The sequence below is a fragment of the Anomaloglossus baeobatrachus genome, chromosome 8 (genome assembly GCF_048569485.1).
Source record: "Anomaloglossus baeobatrachus isolate aAnoBae1 chromosome 8, aAnoBae1.hap1, whole genome shotgun sequence".
NCBI classification, from domain to species: domain Eukaryota; kingdom Metazoa; phylum Chordata; class Amphibia; order Anura; family Aromobatidae; genus Anomaloglossus; species Anomaloglossus baeobatrachus.
In genome coordinates this window covers 86,508,870-86,532,484 of record NC_134360.1, presented here as the reverse complement: position 1 = coordinate 86,532,484, position 23,615 = coordinate 86,508,870, and the positions used below count along the sequence as shown (strand labels likewise).

Genomic DNA, 23,615 nt, shown 5'->3' with positions numbered 1-23,615 from the left:
CCCAGGATCAGAATCCTGATCAGTTACGTCCGCCTCATCACCCATAGATTCATCTCGCTGGGATCCTGACCATTGAGATGAATGTGAAGGCCCGTCATAGCGAGCCCGCTTAGGCTGCCCGGGGCCATCGTCCGAGTCAGAGTCTTCACCCTGAGGTGTATGTGCCCGTCCCGGAGCTTGGAGGTAACTCAGCTGAGGGGGACCAGGGGGCAATGATTGCACAGTGTCCGTGGCCTGAAGTACAGGCCTAGCTCGCAATGTGTCAAGAATTTGTGACATAGTGAGAGACATTCTGTCAGCAAAAGCTGCAAACTCAGTTCCTGTCACCTGGACAGCATTCACAGGTGGTACACCCTGGGTCACGTCCAGCAGAGGTCCCGACTGTGCAAGCGCCGCAGGGGCCGAGCACTGCACACAATGGGGGTCCGTGGAGCCTGCCGGTAGAAAAGTCCCACATGCGGTGCAGGAAGCATATAATGTCTGTGCCTTGGCACCCTTGCGTTTTACGGACGACATGCTGCTGGCTCTCTGCAATGTGAGAGAGTCTATAGCCAAAGGGCGACCAGCGCTATGCAATACAAAGTATTTGTAGAAACAAAATACTAAGAATACTACTGGCACAAGAGGGGGTGAGCCCTGAGGGCTGCTTACCGCCCGCTGAATAGCGGGTAAGAGGCGCAGAATTCCTTGTCTGGGTCTCCCCGGCTCCCCTCTGCAGCTCAGCGTGTCAGCAGGAATGGCTGCCGGCGTCTGTGGAGAGGGGCGGTCCGTGGGAGTTCCTAAACAAAAGTGCGGGAAACAGTGTCCCCTCTGTGCCGATTGTGAGGGCTGGAGTATGTAAAAACGACTCCAGCCCTCGGCGCTGATGCACTGACCAGCGTCCCGCCCCTCTCCTGACTGGCAGGTCTGGGGGCGGGAACGAACGGAAGCAGGCCGCAAAAGCCGGGGACTCGAGTTATCAGCGCGGCCGCCGTAAAAGCGCGGCCCGCGCTGAAGTCCCCGGCGCACCACAAGTGCCAGCCGCGCCGCAGTCCCAGCGGCCGGCGCGACCGATTCCCAGAAGTGTGCCTGCTTCAGCGAAGCTGAATGAGGCCATGGCACAAGCGCCGCAGCGCTGATGTCCCCGGCGCACTACAACACCCAGCATGCTGCGGTGTGAGCGCCAAATGCACGGGGACACAGAGTACCTTGAGGAAGCAGGGCCATGTCCCTGATGTACTCCGCTCCATCCAGCATCTTCTCCAGGGGCTGTAGATGGAGCACGGTCTCAGTGCCTGGAGACCAGTAAATCCCACTTCACCCAGAGCCCTGTAAAAAGGGATGGGGAAGGAATCAGCATGTGGGCTCCTGCCGCCGTACCCGCAATGGGTACCTCAACCTTACAAACACCTCCGACATACAGTGGGGTGAGAAGGGAGCATGCTGGGAGCCCTGTATGGGCCCTCTTTTCTTCCATCCGACATAGTCAGCAGCTGCTGCTGACTAAAAACAATGGAGCTATGCGTGCGTGTCTGACCTCCTGCGCACAAAGCTAAAACTGAGGAATCCGTACTCCTACGGGAGGGTGTATAGCCAGAAGGGGAGGGCCTTACACTTTTAAGTGTAGTTCTTTGTGCGGCCTCCAGAGGCAGTAGCTATACACCCACTGTCTGGGTCTCCCAATTAGGAGCGAAAAAGAAAAGATTTTTACTTACTTTGGGGTCCCCCCCTCACCCTGGCGTTAGATCGTTGCCCCTAGTTTCGTCCGTGTAACTATGGGCGCACATGCACACTGCTCTCGCTTCTCATTTTAATCGTGATTTATATTAAAAAAAAACCTTTTGATTTAAATCAGTGATTTAAATCATGATTAAAATCATGATTTAAATCGATCCGATTTAAATAGAAAAAAATCTTTTGATTTAAATCGTGATTTAAATCATGATTTAAATCGGCGTGATTTAAATCAATCCACCCTGATGGCGTGTGGGGGACAGGAGAGGGATGTACAATTGCTGTGGGTCCAGCCATTGGGACTCCTATCAATTACCAGAATGGCGGTCTTGATTTTCTCCAGTGTAAATGCAGTGACACGTTATTTAATTTGGCATTGTGACCTTGAATTACTGCAATGCCAAAAATCTTGCAAGCCACGAGCCGCTTTGCCCCCATATAGTTTTAATGTTTTTGTTTTGGTTTGTTTTTTTTGGCGCTCGTTTGCACTAGTGTGCTTGGTCAGATGATTTGAGACTTGCTGTCTGCATGTAGCCCCCGCTTTAATGTTAGTGCACTTAGTTAAGTAGTGAGAAGTGTTAGTGTTTTAATTAATACTGCAAGGAAGAACATATCCCAGCAAAGTCTGAGAATCCGGACGATTGATCGCAGCATTTAGGGGATTAGTATGCAGAGTGCCAGCTTCTGGCAATGAGAGCCGGGTCCCGGCAACCCAACACAGCAACGATCTCAGAGGTACAGCACCTAAACTCATGTGATTGCCATGACGTGTGTGGGAAAAAAAACAAACAAAAATACGCATTAGAGAAGTCCGCAAAAGCGTGATGGGGTGGGAGGGAGTCGTTTTTTTGTTTTTCCTACTAAAACATGCAGTTTTGTGTGATGAAAATCTGTACACAGATCTGCTACGTTGGCACATACCTTTTTTTTAAAGGGGTAGTTTGACACTAAAATTGTAATCCTAAATGCCTATTTAATGTTTTCCGATACTTTAACAAAATCCCTACTGCTCTGTCACTATTCTATGTGAAGTTTGAGAATCCCAGTGCATGCTGTGCTACTCAAATGAAAAGTGATTTTGGGGGGGGGGGGGAACCATCTGTCCTCTCCCTGAAATGAGGTGTCATCAGTGACTCCCAATTCAGGGGCTGGTCAAGTCTTTGATCTACTGTCTGTCAACTCCAACGTGCTCAATAGATTCTGATCCCTAGGCAATGTTCAGTGACAGTGCACTCACCGGCTCTGATCACAAGTATTGAGCCAGCAAGAGAGCGCACTGTCAGTGTGTGTTGTAAGATTGTGCAGATAAGTAATAATGCCACATCTTGCCTGTATGCTGAATCTTTCACCTGTTTATTCTGAGAAGTTACTTGACATTACGGCTGAACTCTAAATGTCAATGAATTTAAAAGTTTGGGATAATTTTTCATTTAGATAGTCACAGCTTTGTCAATTGCGGGAACCCTAAAGTTTGACCCAGAAAAAGACTTTCTCACGGGCGCTGATGGAAAGAAATTCAAACTGGAAGCACCAGACGCAGATGAGCTTCCAAAATCTGTGAGTATTATTTGCTTCACTAAGTACTGAAGATTAACGGCCATTATGTGGGCTATAGTGAAATTTCCCTTTTGAGCATATCTTACATTCTTAAAACTTTGCCCTACAGCAAATCTTTCTTTACTTGCTGTTTTAACCCCCTTTCCTAGTGGCCAAAAGCCAATTTTGGCCTGAAATAAATAATTGCCTCACTACAAAGTATAAGAACAGTAATTACTCTTAACCGCTTCAGGACCGCCAAAGGTAAATATGTCGACTTCTTCCGGGCTTTGTGTAGAGCCAACATGTTTCAATGGTCAGCAGTCAGGAGGGGATCGAGACACGGAATCACTGGGATCCATTGAAGACTTCCAAAGTTATAACCTGTCAAATTGACACTGGTTAGAAATGAAGAAAAATGGCCTGGTCACAAAGGCAAAAACCGGCTCTCGCGTGAAAGGGGTTAAATACCATTCACTTTCACTTGAGTATATTTGATTTGTTCTCGGTTTTACAGGTCTATAGTTATACCTAATTTATTTAGTGGACTCGCATATTTGGTCCTTTTCTCTCAGATAATATGCTGCATGAAAGATATTTTTCACTAAATCTGTTTTTTTGTACTATAGAGTTTTGATCCAGGTCAGGACACCTACCAGTACCCACCGAAAGATGGAAGTGGTGAGCGTGTAGATGTGAGCAGCACAAGCCAGCGATTGCAACTTCTTGAGCCTTTTGATAAGTGGGACAGAAAAGATCATGAAAACATGCAGATTCTTATAAAGGTAAATCATGTTAATGAGGTAACCCCCCCCCCCCCCCCCGCCCCGCACCACCTTTTTCATAATGGGCACATGTATGGGGTTAGTATAGTGGTTACTTTCTTTCATATACCTTGTCTTAGAGGGGTTGTCCACTAAATTACATTAGTCAATTCAATTTCAGACCTTAATTACAATAAGAACAATTGCACTCTCCTCCTGCGGCACTGATTTTGCCTGGAGAGTGATATGACGTTTTACATGCTAGCTGCAGTCAATGTGCGGCCACTTTATGGCTACAGCCCATCATTGTTCTGTCAGGAAAGAGTCCACCATGAAATAGTAAAGGCTGAAGAGCCGCTCATTGTGGCCTGCACATAACACAAGTCGCATCGCTCTTTTGGGACCCCTTTGCCTAGGTTTTAGAAATGGCACCGCAGCAGGGGGAGGGTATATTTTAATTTTTTTTGTCCTGCATTGAATAGTCCAGTACTGTAAAAACCCTTTTGAAGTTCTGTTGGATGAGTCTTGGGTCCAGAATCACTGAGCGTAACAATATATTAGACTATTGTAACAATATGCAGCATTGACTTGTATCAGACAAAAAAATTTCAGTACTAACCCCCTCCTGCAAACAGTAAATTATGTTCCTCAATGCAGTACAATTTTGTAAAAGGAAAAAAAAACATTTGCTTGTGTTTTGGTTAACTTTTTGTAAAGTTTTTAATTTAAAGTTAGCAACTGTAATTTTTTTTTTTTTTTTTGTGGCAGGTAAAAGGCAAGTGTACAACAGATCATATTTCTGCAGCTGGACCCTGGTTGAAATTTAGAGGTCACTTGGACAACATTTCTAATAACTTACTGATCGGTGCCATCAACATAGAGAATAACAAGGCAAATAGTGTGAAAAATACTGTAACTCAGGAATATGGACCAATTCCTGACACTGCTCGCTACTACAAGGTAATGTTTTCGTAGTTCCAGATAAAATGTGGGACAAAAAAGTCACTCGCACATATTCTCTCCCCCAACCCCCCCCCTTCCCAACAAAACAAAGTTTCTAGCTATTGTATGTAGAACACATATTGTAATATTGTAGAGCCTTTTTTTTTTTTTTTTGCTAATGAAATAGTTGAGTCCATGCCCTTGATGTTTGCTGCTCAGATAGCAAACTAATCTATATGGCACAAGTGATATACCGTATTTTTCGTTTTATAAGACGCACTGAATTATAAAACTCCCCCCAAATTTAGAGGAGGAAAATAGGAAAAAATTTCCAATGTTAAAATGAGAGTCCGTCTTTTAATCCTAGTGTGTCTTATAATCTCACCGGGGGGGGGGGGGGGAGCGGTGGTAAGCGGCTCAGGAGGGTCACAGGAGGTAGGGTTGGCTATGCTGCAGGCTCGGAGGAGGGGATGTCGTGGCTCAGGAGGGTTGGCGATGCAGCGGCCACCATTTTATCTGCCGACGGGCTCCATTGAACTGCCAATGATTGACACAATGGACTTCAATAAAATGGCCGCGGAAGTGGCGCGTGCGCAGAATAGCTTTCACGGCCATTTTCTTCAAGTCCATTGCACACTGCTGGCAGTTCAATGGGGTCCGCCGCAGTTCAATGTAGCCTGCAGCCTGCCGGCAGATCAATGACGCCCACTGCCGCAACACCCTCTGTCCTGTGGCCCTCTTGAGCCACTCTACTGCAGTGACACCCCCTCCTGAGCCCTCAGTATCGCCAACCCTGCCTCCTGTGATCCCGCTCTGCCGCCTCTGTTAAACATATCCAAATAAGATGCAACCCCCCCCCCCCCCCCCAGTTTTGGGGGGGAAAAGGTGCGTTTTTATCTGGAAAATACAGCAGCTCCTACAAGAATTGTTACTAAAGGCTATAAATTAAAAAAAAAAAACCCAAACCTTTATTTCATATATAAAATACAGGTTAAAATGCCAAAACCTAAAATATATCAAATGGTGATTATATTATCACAAATGAGATCACATAAGCCCTTACAGTGTAAGATAACGTAATCTCACGATACATGGATATAATCAAAATTTGACAACATGGTTCAATTAAAAATTATAGTTGTGCAGATCCCTCAGACAATGTGGAAACCACGTAATAAGTATTGAACTACACTTGACTGGCTGCAGGGACCCAAAAGGTGGTAATACTGCTATTGAATACAATGTCATGTAGTGCAATCAATTGATCAATGTTATCCATAAAGTACAGAAAGTCCTGTAGTTGTATACGAACGATAGTGATCAGGCTACAAAAACCATACAGTGGTAGTACTATTAAATATCCTCTCCTGTGATGCAATCTGTCAGAGTAATTCTCAACAATACTAAACTCAAGTTACAAGCACCAAGATATAATGAACGCAATACCTGTGTATACTGGGGCGCCTCGGTATTCACAGGTATTGCGTTCATTATAGCTTGGTGCTTATAACTTGAGTTTAGTCTAGTCTATAAATATGTTTTTCTTTATTTTTTTTTCTTCCCTTTTTCAGGCACATGGAATTAAATGGGTTGTGATCGGTGATGAAAACTATGGAGAAGGATCTAGTAGAGAGCATGCAGCCCTAGAACCAAGGCATTTGGGAGGAAGAGCCATAATTACTAAGAGCTTTGCACGAATTCATGGTAAATATGGAGTCCAGTTAGTGCGTGGATGAGTGTTGCGGGTTTTTTTTTTGTTGTTTAACGGTACACTAATCCTAGAACTGCATTTCAGAAACCAACCTTAAAAAGCAAGGACTCCTGCCTCTTACTTTCTCTGACCCAGCTGATTATGATAAAATTCACCCTGAGGACAAGATCACACTAGCAGGGCTGAAGGACTTGGCACCTGGAAAGGTAATTAATCCATTAACATTTGCTGGCACCGTCCTGTTATAATCCGCTCCTGTAGCTGTTTTACACTTTTGTTTTCTCCTCCCTTTCCAAGAACCTTTTTATAACCTAGTTATAGATTTCTATTTTTTTTTTTTTTAAGTAGACTGACAAAGAGTTGTTAATTAAAAGGGGGGGAAATTCTCACGATCACTTGTGGGCTTGAGGCTATGTGTCCACGTTGCTTTTTACCTGCTTTTTTGCTGCTTTTTCAACTGCAGCGTTTAATGCCAAAATGAATGTGTTCTGCTTTTCAAGCAAAGTCTATGGGAATTTGGGTTTCTTTTGCCCACTATGCTGTTCCAACTGCAGCCTTTCTTTGTCGCTCCATTGGGAGACCCAGACAATTGGGTGTATAGCTTCTGCCTCCGGAGGCCACACAAAGTATTACACTTTAAAAAGTGTAACCCCTCCCCTCTGCCTATACACCCTCCCGTGCATCACGGGCTCCTCAGTTTTGTGCTTTGTGTTGAAGGAGGCACACATTCACTCAAGCTCCACATTTTAGTCAGCAGCAGCTGCTGATTATATCGGATGGAAGAAAAGAGGGCCCCAGGGCCCCCGGCATGCTCCCTTCTCACCCCACTAAGTCGGCGGTGCTGCTAAGGTTGAGGTACCCATTGCGGGTACAAAGGCTGGAGCCACATGCCGTTTTCCTTCCCCATCCCTTAGAGGCTCTGGGAGAAGTGGGATCCTAACCGGTCATCCAGGCACTGGGACCGGGCTCCCTCCGCAGCCCCTGTGGGATTCTGACGGACAGGAGACTGAGTATCATCAGGGACAGGCCCTGCATCATAAAGGTACTCTGTGTCCCCTTGGGGACGGTGCATGGAGCACTTGGTCTCAGACGCTGCAGCGGCTGCTGTTTTTGTGTGACGACCGGGACTACCGCGCCGACCGCGCCTGCTTGCCGGCCGCGGTATTAAATTTAGTCCCCGGCTTTTGCGGCCTAGTGCATTAAACTCCCGCCCCCGGGCCTGCCAGTCAGGGGTAAGGGCGGGACGGTCGGCCTGACGGCGACTGTGAGGGCTGGAGCATACTTTAGTGTCCTCCTCCCCCCCCCCCCCCTCACTCATCACTCTGGGGCACCAGATTCCCGCACTTTATTGATCACGCCCACGGCTCCCTCCTCCCCTTAGAACGCCGGCAGCCATGTTTTAAACACATTCTGCCGGTGGAGGACTTCTGGCTGCAGCTCTGGGAGACCCAAGGCAGGGAATCTGGTGGACACACACCGCTCTGAGCGGTTGGTAAGCCACACCGGTCACCCGGTGCTGGTCCCCCTAGGGTGCCGAACTGTATATTATATTTGTATACATTTTCTAGGTTCGGCCGCAGTGTTTAGCCCTTGGCTATATACCCTCAGTGATTACTCTCCTAGGAGAGAACAGCATGTCGGTCACAAGGAGCAAGGGTACCAAGACACAGGGTTATTTTGCAACCTGTACCTCTTGTGCAGCTATGCTACCTGCAGGTTCCACCTACCCTCACTGTGAGCAATGCTCGGGCCCTGTGGCAGTCGCTCAGCCGGAGCCTCGGGCACGGGTGGGACCCTCGGCCCAGGTAGAACCGCCGGCCTCCCCTGTCCAGGCGGCAGGGACAGAGTTTGCAGTTTTAGCTGAGAAACTCTGAGTCACTTTCACAATCCATGGCTCAGTCTATGGACAAATGGTCTGCTAAGATACTAGAAGCCTTACAGTCCAGACCGGCCCTTACACAGGCCCCGGGCACTGCGGGGTCATCGCCCCCAGGCCCATCTCGGTCTGCGCCGCAGCATGCTCCTGGGGTGGCCCCTAGGTATCACGTGGAGGACTCCGGCACGGACCGCAGTCCCAGACCGGCTAAGCGGGCTCGCTGGGAATCTTCCCCGACTTCATCACGCTGTTCGGGGTCTCAGCTTGAGGACTCTCTGGAGGATGAGGCAGAGGTCGCAGCCCAGGGCTCTGACCCTGACGTTGCTCTCAATCTTGATACACCTGAAGGGGACGCCATAGTAAATGACCTTATAGCGTCAATCAACCAGGTGCTAGATCTATTTCCCCCGCCTCTACCTGTGGAGGAGTCTGCTTCACATCAGGAGAAACACCAGTTTAGGTTTCCCAAACGTACACGGAGTGCTTTTTTCGATCACTCTAACTTCAGAGATGCTGTCCAGAAGCACAGAGCTTTTCCGGACAAGCGCTTTTCTAAGCGCCTTAATGACACACGTTACCCCTTCCCCCTCTGACGTAGTCAATGGTTGGGCTCAATGTCCCAAGGTGGATCCTCCAGTCTCTAGACTGGCGGCTAGATCCGTAGTAGCAGTGGCTGACGGTTCATCGCTCAAGGATGCCACTGACAGGCAGATAGAGCTCCTGATGAAATCCATCTTTGAAGCCACAGGCGCGTCTTTTGCCCCGGCCTTTGCAGCCGTGTGGGCACTCCAAGCTATCTCAGCTTGTCTGTCTGAGATTAATACGGTCACACGTACCTCTGCTCCGCAAGTAGCGTCCTTGACTTCTCAGGCGTCGGCTTTTTCGTCCTACGCCATGAACGCCGTCCTGGACTCTGCTAGCCGTACAGCGGTAGCATCCGCCAATTCGGTGGCAGTCCGCAGGGCCATGTGGCTACGCGAATGGAAGGCAGACTCTGCTTCCAAGAAGTTCTTGACCGGTTTGCCTTTTTCGGGCGACCGATTGTTTGGCGAGCAATTGGATGAAATTATTAAGCAATCTAAGGGAAAGGACTCGTCCTTACCCCAATCCAAGCCAAAAAGACCTCAACAACGGAAAATTCGGGCGAGGTTTCGGTCCTTTCGGACCTCAGCCAGATCCCAATCATCCTCGTCCAACAGGCCACAGAAGAGCCAGAGGAACTCTTATGCATGGCGGTCTAAGTCACGTCCTCCAAAGACCGCCGGAGGCACCGTCTCCAAGGCGGCCTCCTCATGACTTTCAGCCTCCACAAACCGCATCCTCGGTCGGTGGCAGGCTCTCCCGCTTTGGCGACGCCTGGTGGCCACATGTCCAAGACCGATGGGTGAGAGACATTCTGTCTCACGGTTACAGGATAGAGTTTTGCTCTCGTCCTCCGACTCGTTTCTTCAGAACATCTCCGCCCCCCCCCCCGAGCGAGCCGATGCACTTGCTCAGGCGGTGAACACTCTGAAGACAGAAGGAGTTGTGATCCCCGTTCCCCTTCAGGAACGTGGTCGCGGTTTTTACTCCAACCTGTTCGTGGTGCCAAACAAGGACGGATCATTCCGTCCCGTTTTGGACCTAAAATTGCTCAACAGACATGTGAGAACCAGACGGTTTCGCATGGAATCCCTCCGCTCTGTCATCGCTTCGATGTCACAAGGAGACTTCCTAGCATCAATCGACATCAGGGATGCCTTTCTCCATGTGCCGATCGCACCAGAGCATCAACGCTTCCTGCGTTTCGCCATTCGGGACGAACACCTTCAGTTTGTGGCACTGCCTTTCGGCCTGGCGACAGACCCACGGGTCTTCACCAAGGTCATGGCATCCGTTGTGGCAGTCCTGCACTCTCAGGGCCACTCGGTGATCCCTTACTTAGACGATCTCCTGGTCAAGGCACCCTCCCGGGTGGCATGTCAACACAGCCTGGCCGTAGCTCTGGAGACTCTCCAGAGGTTCGGGTGGATCATCAATTTCCCAAAGTCAAAATTGACTCCGGCCCAATCACTGACTTACCTCGGGATGGAGTTTCATACTCTCTCAGCGATAGTCAAGCTTCCGCTGGACAAACAGCGTTCGCTGCAAGCTGGGGTGCACTCTCTCCTTCGGGCCCAGTCACACCCCTTGAGGCGCCTCATGCACTTCCTGGGGAAGATGGTGGCAGCGATGGAGGCAGTCCCCTTCGCGCAGTTTCATCTGCGTCCACTCCAATGGGACATTCTCCGCAAATGGGACAGGAGGTCGACGTCCCTAGACAGGAACGTCTCCCTTTCTCTGGCAGCCTAAACCTCTCTTCAGTGGTGGCTTCTTCCCACTTCTCTGTCGAAGGGAAAATCCTTCCTGCCCCCATCCTGGGCTGTGGTCACGACGGACGCGAGTCTGTCAGGGTGGGGAGCGGTTTTTGCTCCACCACAGGGCTCAGGGAACCTGGACTCCGACAGAGTCCTCCCTTCAGATCACAGAGCTCTGGCGGCGGACGCATTAGTTCAGGATTGGTCGCAGTTTCGACTGCCTTATGTATTTCCTCCTCTGGCAATGCTGCCCAGAGTGTTACGCAAGATCAAGTCCGACTGCCGCCGCGCCATCCTCGTCGCTCCAGACTGGCCGAGGAGGTCGTGGTACCTGGATCTGTGGCACCTCACGGTGGGTCAACCGTGGGCACTCCCAGACCGACCAGACTTGCTGTCTCAAGGGCCATTTTTCCATCTGAATTCTGCGGCCCTCAACCTGACTGTGTGGCCATGGAGTCCTGGCTCCTAGCGTCCTCAGGCTTATCTCAAGATGTCATTGCCACTATGAGACAGGCCAGGAAACCAACGTCCGCCAAGATCTATCATAGGACTTGGAGGATCTTCTTATCCTGGTGCTCTGATCAGGGTTTTACCCCCTGGCCGTTTGCCTTACCCACTTTTCTTTCTTTCCTTCAATCCGGAATGGACAAGGGGTTGTCTCTCGGCTCTCTCAAGGGACAAGTATCGGCGCTATCCGTATTTTTTCAAAAGCGTCTAGCCAGGCTTCCGCAGGTCCGCACGTTCCTGCAGGGAGTTTGCCACATAGTCCCACCTTACAAGAGGCCGCTGGAACCATGGGATCTTAACAGAGTGCTAAAGGCTCTTCAGAAACCACCTTTCGAGCCACTGCGGGATGTCTCCCTTTCACGCCTTTCGCAGAAGGTGGTCTTTCTAGTGGCAGTCACATCGCTCCGTAGAGTGTCGGAGTTGGCAGCGCTGTCATGCAAAGCCCCCTTCCTGGTTTTTCACCAGGATAAGGTGGTTCTGCGTCCGGTCCCGGAATTTCTCCCTAAGGTGGTATCCCCTTTTCATCTCAATCAGGATATCTCCTTACCTTCTTTTTATCCTCATCCAGTTCACCAATGTGAAAAGGAGTTGCATTTGTTAGATCTAGTGAGAGCACTCCGGCTCTACATTTCTCGCACGGCGCCCCTGCGCCGTTCTGATGCGCTCTTTGTCCTTATCGCTGGCCAGCGTAAGGGGTCGCAGGCTTCCAAGTCAACCTTGGCTCGGTGGATCAAGGAACCGATTCTTGAAGCCTACCGTTCTTCTGGGCTTCCGATTCCTGCAGGGCTGAAAGCCCATTCTACCAGAGTCGTGGGTGTATCCTGGGCATTGCGGCACCAGGCTACGGCTCAGCAGGTGTGTCAGGCGGCTACCTGGTCGAGTCTGCACACCTTCACGAAACACTATCAGGTGCATGCTTATGCTTCGGCAGATGCCAGCCTAGGTAGGCGAGTCCTTCAGGTGGCGGTTGCCCACCTGTAAGAGGGAGCCGTTGTCGGCTCTTTTTATTGGGGTATTCTTTTACCCATCCAGGGACTGCTTTTGGACGTCCCAATTGTCTGGGTCTCCCAATGGAGCGACAAAGAAGGGAATTTCTTTGTCGCTCCATTGGGAGACCCAGACAATTGGGTGTATAGCTTCTGCCTCCGGAGGCCACACTAAGTATTACACTTCAAAAAGTGTAACCCCTCCCCTCTGCCTATACACCCTCCCGTGCATCACGGGCTCCTCAGTTTTTATGCTTTGTGCGAAGGAGGCTGACATCCACGCATAGCTCCACATCTTAGTCAGCAGCAGCTGCTGACTAGGTCGGATGGAAGAAAAGAGGGCCCATAACAGGGCCCCCAGCATGCTCCCTTCTCACCCCACTCTGGTCGGCGGTGTTTAAGGTTGAGGTACCCATTGCGGGTACATAGGCAGGAGCCACATGCTGTTTTCCTTCCCCATCCCTTAAGGGCTCTGGGTGAAGTGGGATCCTAATCTGTCTCCAGGCACTGGGACCGTGCTCCCTCCGCAGCCCCTGGGGAATCTGCTGGACAGGAGCCGGGTATCGTCGGGGACAAGGCCCTGCTACTGTGAGGTACTCTGTGTCCCCTTGGGGACCGCGCATGGAGCGCTTGTGCCATTACACACTGCAGCGCTGCTGGGTGTGTTAGTGCGCCGGGGACTACCGCGCCGACCGCGCTTATTTGCCGGCCGCGCTTATAACTTTAGTCCCCGGCTTTTGCGGCCTAGTATCGCATATTCCCGCCCCCAGGCCTGCCAGTCAGGGTAAGGGCGGGACGCTGCACAGGACGTCAGCGCTGAGGGCTGGAGCATACTTTGTATCCTCCTCCCCCCTCACTGAGCACCGTGGGGCACCAGATTCCCGCACTTTCTAGGGCACGCCCACGGCCCCCTCCTCCCCACAGAACGCCGGCAGCCATTCCTGTCAGCACTTCTGATGCTGGAGAGGAGAGACAACACGGCTCTGGGAGGCCCAGGCAGGGAATCTGGTGATCACACAACCGCTTTGAGCGGCTGGTAAGCAGCACCTGAGGTGCTGGCCCCACTGAGTGCCGAAGTGTGTATATATATATATATATATATATATATATATATATATATATATATATATATATATATATATATATATATATATATATATATATATATATATATATATATATATATATATATATATATATATATATATATATATATATATATATATATATATATATATATATATATATATATATATATATATATATATATATATATATATATATATATATATATATATATATATATATATATATATATATATATATATATATATATATATATATATATATATATATACATATATATATATATACATATATATATATATACATATATATATATATACATATATATATATATATATATATATATATATATATATATATACATATATATATATATACATATATATATATATATATATATATATATATATATATATATATATATATATATATATATATATATATATATATATATATATATATATATATATATATATATATATATATATATATATACATATATATATATATATACATATATATATATATATACATATATATATATATACATATATATATATATACATATATATATATATACATATATATATATATACATATATATATATATACATATATATATATATACATATATATATATATACATATATATATATACGTATATATATACATATGCTTATATGCTATACATTTACACTGGACGGTCGCACTGTTGATTTTTGACTATATACCCTCCTGGATTGTACTCAGAGGAGACAACAGCATGTCGTCCGCAAAAAGCAAGGGTGCCAAAGCACAGGCTTACTTTGCAACCTGTACCTCATGTGCGGCTATACTACCGGCGGGTTCCACCGACCCTCATTGTGTGCGACATTCATGGCACGGTCTCAAGATCACAGAGCTCTGGCGGCAGACGCCTTAGTTCAGGATTGGTCGCAGTTTCAACTCCCTTATGTGTTTCCCCCTCTGGCACTGTTGCCCAGAGTGTTACGCAAGATCAAGTCCGACTGCCGCCGCGCCATCCTCGTCGCTCCAGACTGGCCGAGGAGGTCGTGGTACCCGGATCTGTGGCATCTCACGGTGGGCCAACCGTGGGCACTACCAGACCGACCAGACTTGCTGTCTCAAGGGCCGTTTTTCCATCTGAATTCTGCGGCCCTCAACCTGACTGTGTGGCCATTGAGTCCTGGATCCTAGCGTCTTCAGGGTTATCTCAAGAGGTCATTGCCACTATGAGACAGGCTAGGAAACCAACGTCCGCCAAGATCTACCACAGGACGTGGAGGATATTCTTATCTTGGTGCTCTGATCAGGGGTTTTCTCCCTGGCCATTTGCCTTGCCCACTTTTCTTTCCTTCCTTCAATCCGGATTGGAAAAAGGTTTGTCGCTCGGCTCCCTTAAGGGACAAGTCTCTGCGCTCTCTGTGTTTTTTCAGAAGCGCCTAGCCAGACTTCCACAGGTACGCACGTTCCTGCAGGGGGTTTGTCACATAGTCCCTCCTTACAAGCGGCCGTTAGAACCCTGGGATCTGAACAGGGTGCTGATGGCTCTTCAGAAGCCACCTTTCGAGCCAATGAAGGATATTTCTCTCTCACGCCTTTCGCAGAAAGTGGTCTTCCTAGTAGCAGTCACATCACTTCGGAGAGTGTCTGAGCTGGCAGCGCTGTCATGCAAAGCCCCTTTCCTGGTGTTTCACCAGGACAAGGTGGTTCTGCGTCCGGTTCCGGAATTTCTCCCTAAGGTGGTATCCCCCTTTCATCTCAATCAGGATATCTCCTTACCCTCTTTTCTTCAGCGCTCTATTGGGAGACCCAGACGATTGGGGTATAGCTACTGCCCTCTGGAGGCCACACAAAGCACTACATTAAAAGTGCAAGGCCCCTCCCCCTCTGGCTATACCCCCCCGTGGTATCACGGGTTCTCCAGTTTTAGCTTTGTGTGCGAAGGAGGTCAGACATTCCATGCATAGCTCCACAGATTTTAGTCAGCAGTAGCTGCTGACTGTTTCGGATGGAAGAAAAGAGGACACATATAGTGTTCCCAGCATGCTCCCTTCTCACCCCTGGATGGTGTTGTAAGGTTGAGGTACCTATTGCTGGTACAGGGCTGGAGCCTGACATGCTGTTTTCCTTCCACATCCCCTGGTAGGGCTCTGTGGAAGTGGGATCCTGCCGGCCTCTCAGCTCTGATGCCGGGCTCCATCCACAGACCCATTAGAACCTGATGGATTCGGAGCAGGAGTACGATCAGGGACAGGGCCCTGCATCTTACAGGTACTCTGTGTCCCCGGCAGGCACAGACACACTCCGGGCTGGCTGGGTGTTATAGTGCGCCGGGGACCGCAACGTGGAGTTGGTGTCCCTACAGATTACTGGGGGATTGTTTGTGTTTGGGAACGCAGCGCCGACCCCCTCTGGACCGGGCGGCGCTGCTGTGACTTGTGGTGCGCCGGGGATCCGCCGTCCGCGCTTTTACGGCGGCGGCGGTTATAACTTTAGTCCCCGGCTTTTTGGGCCTAGGACGCCGGCAGCTCCGTTTCGTTCCCGCCCCCACCCTGTCATTCAGGGTAGGGGAGAGACGCTGTTCGCAAGCAGCGACGAGGGCTGGAGCCTGATTTACATGCTCCAGCCCTCACACTATGCACAGAGGGAAGCAGGCTTCCCGCTCTTGGCCAGGAACGCCCAGGGCCCGCCCCCCTTCCTCTCTCGAGACGCCGGCAGCCATTACATGCATGCCTGGCTGGAGGAAGGACGCAAGGCTCTGGGAGACCTGGACTAGGGGCTATCTGGCGACCACACACCCGCTTTTTAAGCGGGCGGTAAGCGATTTTTCTGTGCTGGTCCCTCTAGTGCCTCACTGTGTATCAGTGTACTGGATACAGTTATATAGATATTGTATTTCTTGCACTGTGAGGTGCGCTTCTGGCTGCATATCCCAGATCGCTCTGTGGAAGCAGCAACATGTCATCCTCAAAACGCAAGGCGGCCAAGGCAAAAAGGGCTGTGTATACTGCGTGTGCTGCATGTGGGGCTAATCTACCAGCAGGCTCTGATGACCCCCATTGTGTGCAATGCTCCGACCCGGTGCTGCTTCGCCAGCTGGAGTCAGGAGAGGTAGCGACCCAGGCTGAGACGCTTGTAAGTTCTGCCCCGGTGACAGGGACGGACTTTGCAGTTTTTGCAGATGATATGTCTGTATCTATGGCAAAAATCCTTGAGACCTTGCAATCTATGCATGGGGCTCAGTCTCTGGGCACGGCGAGGCCTCTGTCCTCAGGTCCCCCTTACTTGGAATGTATCCAGCCCACAAGGGGGTCCCCGGCTTCACAGGCCGAGGATTATGACTCAGATGATGGCCCCAGCCACCCTAAGCGAGCTCGCTGGGAAAGACCCTCGACGTCTTCACACTGCTCAGGGTCTCAGCGCAATCAGTCTCCCTGTGATGTGTCTGATGAGAGTGATCAGGAATCCACTCCTGGAACCCCTCTCAACCTGGATACCCCGGATGGGGATGCCATGGTAGACGACCTTATCTCAGCCATCAATAGGCTGTTGGATATTTCTCCCCCAGCCCCTTCAGCAGAAGAGGCGGCTGCGGAGCAGGAAAAGTTTCGTTTCCTTTATCCCAAGCGTAAATTGAGTGCTTTGTTAGATCACTCTGACTTCAGAGAATCAATCCAGAAGCACGACGCTCACCCAGAAAGGCGTTTCTCTAAACGATCTAAAGATACGCGTTTCCCTTTCCCCCCTGAGGTGGTCAAGCGCTGGACACAGTGTCCAAAGGTAGACCCCCCGATTTCCAAACTTGCAGCTAGATCCATAGTTGCAGTGGAGGATGGCGCTTCACTTAAAGATGCCAATGACAGACAGATGGACCTTTGGTTAAAATCTGTCTATGAAGCTATAGGCGCGTCGTTTGCTCCGGCATTCGCAGCCGTATGGGCACTCCAGGCTATTTCAGCTGGCTTAGCAAAAGTGGATGCTATCATGCATCCAGCAGTGCCGCAAGTGGCGCACCTTACCACGCAGATGTCGGCGTTTGCGTCTTACGCTATCAATGCGGTCCTAGAATCTACCAGTCGCACCTCAATGGCGTCCGCCAATTCGGTTGTTTTGCGCAGAGCCTTGTGGTTAAAGGACTGGAAGGCAGATGCTGGTTCCAAAAAATGTTTAACCAGTTTGCCTTTGTCTAGAGAGAGACTGTTTGGCGAGCCATTGGCTGACATCATTAAACAGTCCAAGGGTAAAGACTCCTCTTTACCACAACCCAGAACACCCAAACCTCAGCAGAAAAAGTGGCAGCAGAGGTTTCAGTCCTTTCGAGGTTCGGGCAAGACACCATTTACCTCGTCCAAAGGGACTCAGAGGACGCAAAGAAACTCAGATTCGTGGCGGACTCACACACGCCCCAAGAAAGCAAATGGAGGTACCGCTTCCAAAGCGGCTACCTCATGACTTCCAGCCCCCCCCCTCCGCATCGCCGGTCGGGGGCAGGCTCTCCCGCTTTTCCGGCATTTGGATGTCACAGGTCAAAGACCGGTGGGTGACGGACATTTTGTCTCGCGGGTACAGAATCGAGTTCAATTCTCGTCCTCCAGCTCGGTTCTTCAGAACCGCCCCACGGCCAGACCGAGCAGATGCTCTGCTGCAGGCGGTGGATTCCCTAAAAGCGGAAGGAGTGGTTATCCCAGTCCCTCCTCAGGAACAAGGGCAAGGGTTTTACTCCAATCTCTTTGTGGTTCCAAAAAAGGACGGCTCGTTCCGTCCTGTTCTGGACCTAAAACGGCTCAACAAACATGTGCACGCCAGGAGGTTCCGGATGGAAACCTTCCGCTCTGTCATTGCCTCAATGTCCAGAGGAGACTTCCTTGCCTCAAAAGACATCAAGAATGCTTATCTCCACGTGCCAATTGCTACAGAACATCAACGTTTTCTACGTTTTGTGATAGGAGACGACCATTTTCAGTTCGTAGCTCTTCCATTTGGTCTGGCGACAGCCCCACGGGTCTTCACCAAGGTCATGGCGGCGGTGGTAGCAGTCTTGCACTCTCAGGGTCACTCGGTGATTCCTTACCTAGACGACTTATTGGTCAAAGCTCCCTCTCAGGAGGCATGCCAACTCAGTCTGAATGCTACGCTGGAGACTCTACAGTCTTTCGGATGGATCATCAACTTTCCAAAGTCGATTCTATCACCGACTCAGTCACTAACGTATCTTGGCATGGAGTTTCATACTCTAGCAGCGATAGTGAAGCTTCCGCTGGACAAGCAGCGGTCACTACAGACAGGGGTGCAATCTCTCCTGCAGGGCCAGTTGCATCCCTTGCGGCGCCTCATGCATTTCCTAGGGAAGATGGTGGCAGCCATGGAAGCAGTTCCCTTTGCGCAGTTTCATCTGCGCCCACTTCAATGGGACATTCTCCGCCAATGGGACGGGAAGTCAACGTCCCTGGACAGGAAAGTCTCGCTTTCCCAGACGGCCAAAGACTCTCTACAATGGTGGCTCCTTCCCACATCATTGTCTCAGGGAAGATCCTTCCTGCCCCCATCCTGGGCAGTAGTCACGACAGATGCGAGTCTGTCAGGGTGGGGAGCAGTATTTCTCCACCACAGGGCTCAGGGGACGTGGACTCCGCAGGAGTCCACCCTTCAGATCAATGTTCTGGAGATCAGAGCAGTGTATCTTGCTCTACTGGCCTTCCAACAGTGGCTGGAAGGAAAGCAGATCCGAATCCAATCGGACAACTCCACAGCGGTGGCATACATCAACCACCAAGGAGGGACGCGCAGTCGGCAAGCCTTCCAAGAAGTCCGGCGCATTCTAATGTGGGTGGAGGACAGAGCATCCACCATATCCGCGGTTCACATCCCAGGCGTAGAAAACTGGGAAGCAGACTTCCTCAGTCGCCAGGGCATGGACGCAGGGGAATGGTCCCTTCACCCGGACGTGTTTCAGGAAATCTGTCGCCGCTGGGGAGTGCCGGACGTCGACCTAATGGCATCCCGGCACAACAACAAGGTCCCGGCATTCATGGCGAGGTCGCGCGATCAAAGAGCTCTGGCGGCAGACGCCTTGGTTCAAGATTGGTCGCAGTTTCAGCTCCCATACGTGTTTCCGCCTCTGGCGCTCTTGCCCAGAGTGCTACGCAAGATCAGATCCGAGTGCAGCCGCGTCATACTCGTCGCTCCAGACTGGCCGAGGAGGTCGTGGTATCCGGATCTGTGGCATCTCACGATCGGTCGACCGTGGTCACTGCCAGACCGACCAGACTTACTGTCCCAAGGGCCGTTTTTCCATCAGAATTCTGCGGCCCTGAACCTGACTGTGTGGCCATTGAGTCCTGGATCCTAGCATCTGCTGGATTATCTCAGGGAGTCATTGCCACAATGAGACAAGCTAGAAAGTCGAATTCGGCTAAGATCTACCACAGAACGTGGAAGATTTTCTTGTCCTGGTGCTCTGCTCAGGGAGTGTCTCCCTGGCCATTTGCATTGCCCAAGTTTCTTTCCTTCCTGCAATCGGGGTTAGAAAAGGGCTTGTCGCTCAGTTCCCTTAAAGGGCAAGTTTCGGCACTATCCGTGTTTTTTCAGAAGCGTCTAGCACGTCTTCCTAAGGTGCGCACGTTCCTGCAGGGGGTCTGTCATATTGTGCCCCCGTACAAGCGACCGTTAGATCCATGGGATCTGAACAGGGTACTGGTTGCTCTCCAGAAGCCGCCCTTCGAGCCTCTGAAGGAAGTTTCCTTTTCTCGGCTGTCGCAGAAAGTGGCGTTTCTTGTTGCAATCACATCGCTTCGGCGAGTGTCTGAGCTGGCAGCTCTGTCATCTAAGGCTCCCTTCCTGGTGTTCCACCAGGACAAGGTAGTGCTGCGCCCCATTCCGGAGTTTCTCCCTAAGGTCGTATCCTCTTTTCATCTTAATCAGGATATTTCCTTGCCTTCTTTTTGCCCTCATCCGGTTCACCGGTATGAAAAGGCCTTACGTTTGCTAGATCTGGTGAGAGCACTCAGAATCTACATTTCCCGCACGGCGCCCATACGCCGTGCCGATGCACTTTTCGTCCTTGTCGCTGGTCCGCGCAAGGGGTTGCAGGCTTCTAAAGCCACCCTGGCTCGATGGATCAAAGAACCAATTCTAGAGGCCTACCGTTCTGCTGGGCTTCCGGTTCCTTCAGGGCTAAAAGCCCACTCCACCAGAGCCGTGGGTGCGTCCTGGGCATTACGTCACCAGGCTTCGGCTCAACAGGTGTGCCAGGCAGCTACCTGGTCCAGTCTGCACACTTTCACCAAGCATTATCAGGTGCATACCTATGCTTCGGCGGATGCCAGCTTAGGTAGAAGAGTCCTGCAGGCGGCAGTGACACCCCCGTAGGGGAGGGCTGTTTTGCAGCTCTAACATGAGGTATTTATTTACCCACCCAGGGACAGCTTTTGGACGTCCCAATCGTCTGGGTCTCCCAATAGAGCGCTGAAGAAGAAGGGAATTTTGTTACTTACCGTAAATTCCTTTTCTTCTAGCTCTTATTGGGAGACCCAGCACCCGCCCTGTTGTCCTTCGGGATGTTTTTTTGTTGTTTGCGGGTACACATGTTGTTCATGTTGAACGGTTTTTCAGTTCTCCGATGTTATTCGGAGTTAATTTGTTTAAACCAGTTATTGGCTTCCTCCTTCTTGCTTTGGCACTAAAACTGGAGAACCCGTGATACCACGGGGGGGTATAGCCAGAGGGGGAGGGGCCTTGCACTTTTAATGTAGTGCTTTGTGTGGCCTCCAGAGGGCAGTAGCTATACCCCAATCGTCTGGGTCTCCCAATAAGAGCTAGAAGAAAAGGAATTTACGGTAAGTAACAAAATTCCCTTCTTTGTCCTCATCCAGTTCACCAATGTGAAAGGGATTTGCACTTGTTAGATCTGGTGAGAGCACTCAGACTCTACATTTCTCGTACGGCGCCCCTGCGCCGCTCGGATGCACTCTTTGACCTTATCGCTGGCCAGCGTAAAGGGTCACAGGCTTCCAAATCAACCCTGGCTCGGTGGATCAAGGAACCAATTCTTGATGCTTACCGATCCTCTGGGCTTCCGGTTCCTTCAGGGCTGAAGGCCCATTCTACCAGAGCCGTGGGTGCGTCCTGGGCTTTGCGGCACCAGGCTACGGCTCAGCAGGTGTGTCAGGCAGCTACCTGGTCGAGCCTGCACACTTTCACGAAACACTATCAGGTGCATACCTATGCTTCGGCAGATGCCACCCTAGGTAGGCGAGTCCTTCAGGCGGCGGTTGCCCACCTGTAGGAAGGGGCCGTTTTACGGCTCTATTACGAGGTTTTATTTTACCCACCCAGGGACTGCTTTTGGACGTCCCAATTGTCTGGGTCTCCCAATGGAGCGACAAAGAAGAAGGGAATTTTGTTTACTTACCGTAAATTCCTTTTCTTCTAGCTCCAATTGGGAGACCCAGCACCCGCCCCTGTTCCCTTCGGGCTGTTGTTCTTTGTGTACACATGTTGTTCATGTTGGTTTCAGTTCTCCGAAATTTCTTCGGATTGAATTTATTTTAAACCAAGTTTTCCTCCTTCTTGCTTTTGCACCAAAACTGAGGAGCCCGTGATGCACGGGAGGGTGTATAGGCAGAAGGGGAGGGGCTTTACACTTTTAAGTGTAATACTTTGTGTGGCCTCCGGAGGCAGAAGCTATACACCCAATTGTCTGGGTCTCCCAATAGGAGCTAGAAGAAAAGGAATTTACGGTAAGTAAACAAAATTCCCTTTTCTGGCAGAAATTTGGGCAAAAACTCTGCTTTGCAGTTCAAAACGCAAATGGCAAAAACAATTGACATGTCAATTGTTTTTGCCATTTGGGTTTTGCACTGCAAAGCTGAGTTTTTGTCCAAATTTCTGCCACAAAAAGGCTGCAGTTTGAACTGCATAGTGGGCACAGGAAACCCAAATTCCCATAGACTTTGCTTGAAAAGCAGAACACATTCATTTCGGCATTAAACGCTGCAGTTGAAAAAGCGGGTAAAAGGCAACGTGGACACAGCCTGAAACTGCAAACTCTTGCACTATATATTTCTATAGATTGATAGTTGCATGTAAGTGACAACAATCAAAGCTAGTACAGCTTGCTGCCGTCAGGTGCCAGCTGTAACCCCACTTGGTGTCTATAGCGCACTAAGTCCATACACCTGCACCAAGTAACAAATATATTGCATCACATGGTAGAAAAGAGGTTAATAAACACTTGGATTTCATTCACTATCTTAATTCTAAAATTTTTATAATTTGTCAGGTTCACTCATCTCTACTGAATTGTAAAGTGATGTGGAATATTTTAGCACTATAAAAATAAAATGATTGATCTGTTTTTGTGTTTTCTTTTTATATATTACAGCCTGTAAAATGTATCATCACACATCAGAACGGTAGCCAGGAAACTATTGTGCTGAACCACACGTTCAATGAGACACAGATTGAGTGGTTCCAGGCTGGCAGCGCGCTCAATCGCATGAAAGAACTCCAGAAGTAGAAGCACTTTTAACCCAAACTTTTCGTTGCCACTTACAGACTGATCATTCTCAGAATGATTAACCATAACAATGTGTCACACTCAAATGAATAGCACTTAAGTTTCCTTATCCAGTCTATTAAAAAAAAATCTGTTTTTGATGTTTTCTTATTGCAGGAGCTGCCATGCTGTTACAGTTCTTGCATGGTATCGTCATAAAACCTGATATTTATTGACAGTTTTGTTTCTTGCTTCATTGATCATGCTGCTGTAACTCTCTCCAGGCTGTGAGGTTAAGATGACTTGTGCTGCATTATTAATATAAGTATTTCATTGCAGAGCAGGGTTGATAAATTAAAATGTGATTGGACATATTGCATTTAGTGGTCATATTCTTTTGTGGTGCTGATAATTTTGATGCCACACAGTTTCAATTAAACAGCTTTTCTATGATATCTGAGTGAAGTTTATGATCTTGACACAAGCCAGCAGATAATGATGCTGCTTTCCAGGTCACCCTCATGACAGCCCCACAGGAGTTGGCCTCTGACCCTCTGTAGGGACAGAAAAAACACACGAGGTTTAAAGCCCCTCCCACCCAAACCTCAGAGCTGGGGCCTTTGCTCTCCTTCCTGCCTGTTAAGTGGCCTAGAGCCAAC

The 23,615-nt window shown here is 49.4% G+C and overlaps 1 protein-coding gene across 1 annotated transcript in view; it reads left to right on the top strand.

Moving 5' to 3' along the window:
• ACO2 (aconitase 2) overlaps positions 1-23,409 on the top strand; it is a 70,229-nt gene extending 46,820 nt beyond the window's left edge. Inside the window, exons 12-17 of the mRNA XM_075321873.1 lie at positions 3,148-3,270; positions 3,879-4,034; positions 4,782-4,973; positions 6,527-6,659; positions 6,751-6,872; positions 22,843-23,409. Of these exons, the coding sequence (XP_075177988.1) occupies positions 3,148-3,270; positions 3,879-4,034; positions 4,782-4,973; positions 6,527-6,659; positions 6,751-6,872; positions 22,843-22,977 (861 nt within the window). The 3' untranslated portion in view covers positions 22,978-23,409. The remainder of the gene's footprint in view (positions 1-3,147; positions 3,271-3,878; positions 4,035-4,781; positions 4,974-6,526; positions 6,660-6,750; positions 6,873-22,842) is intronic.
• The last annotated feature ends 206 nt before the right edge of the window (positions 23,410-23,615 follow it).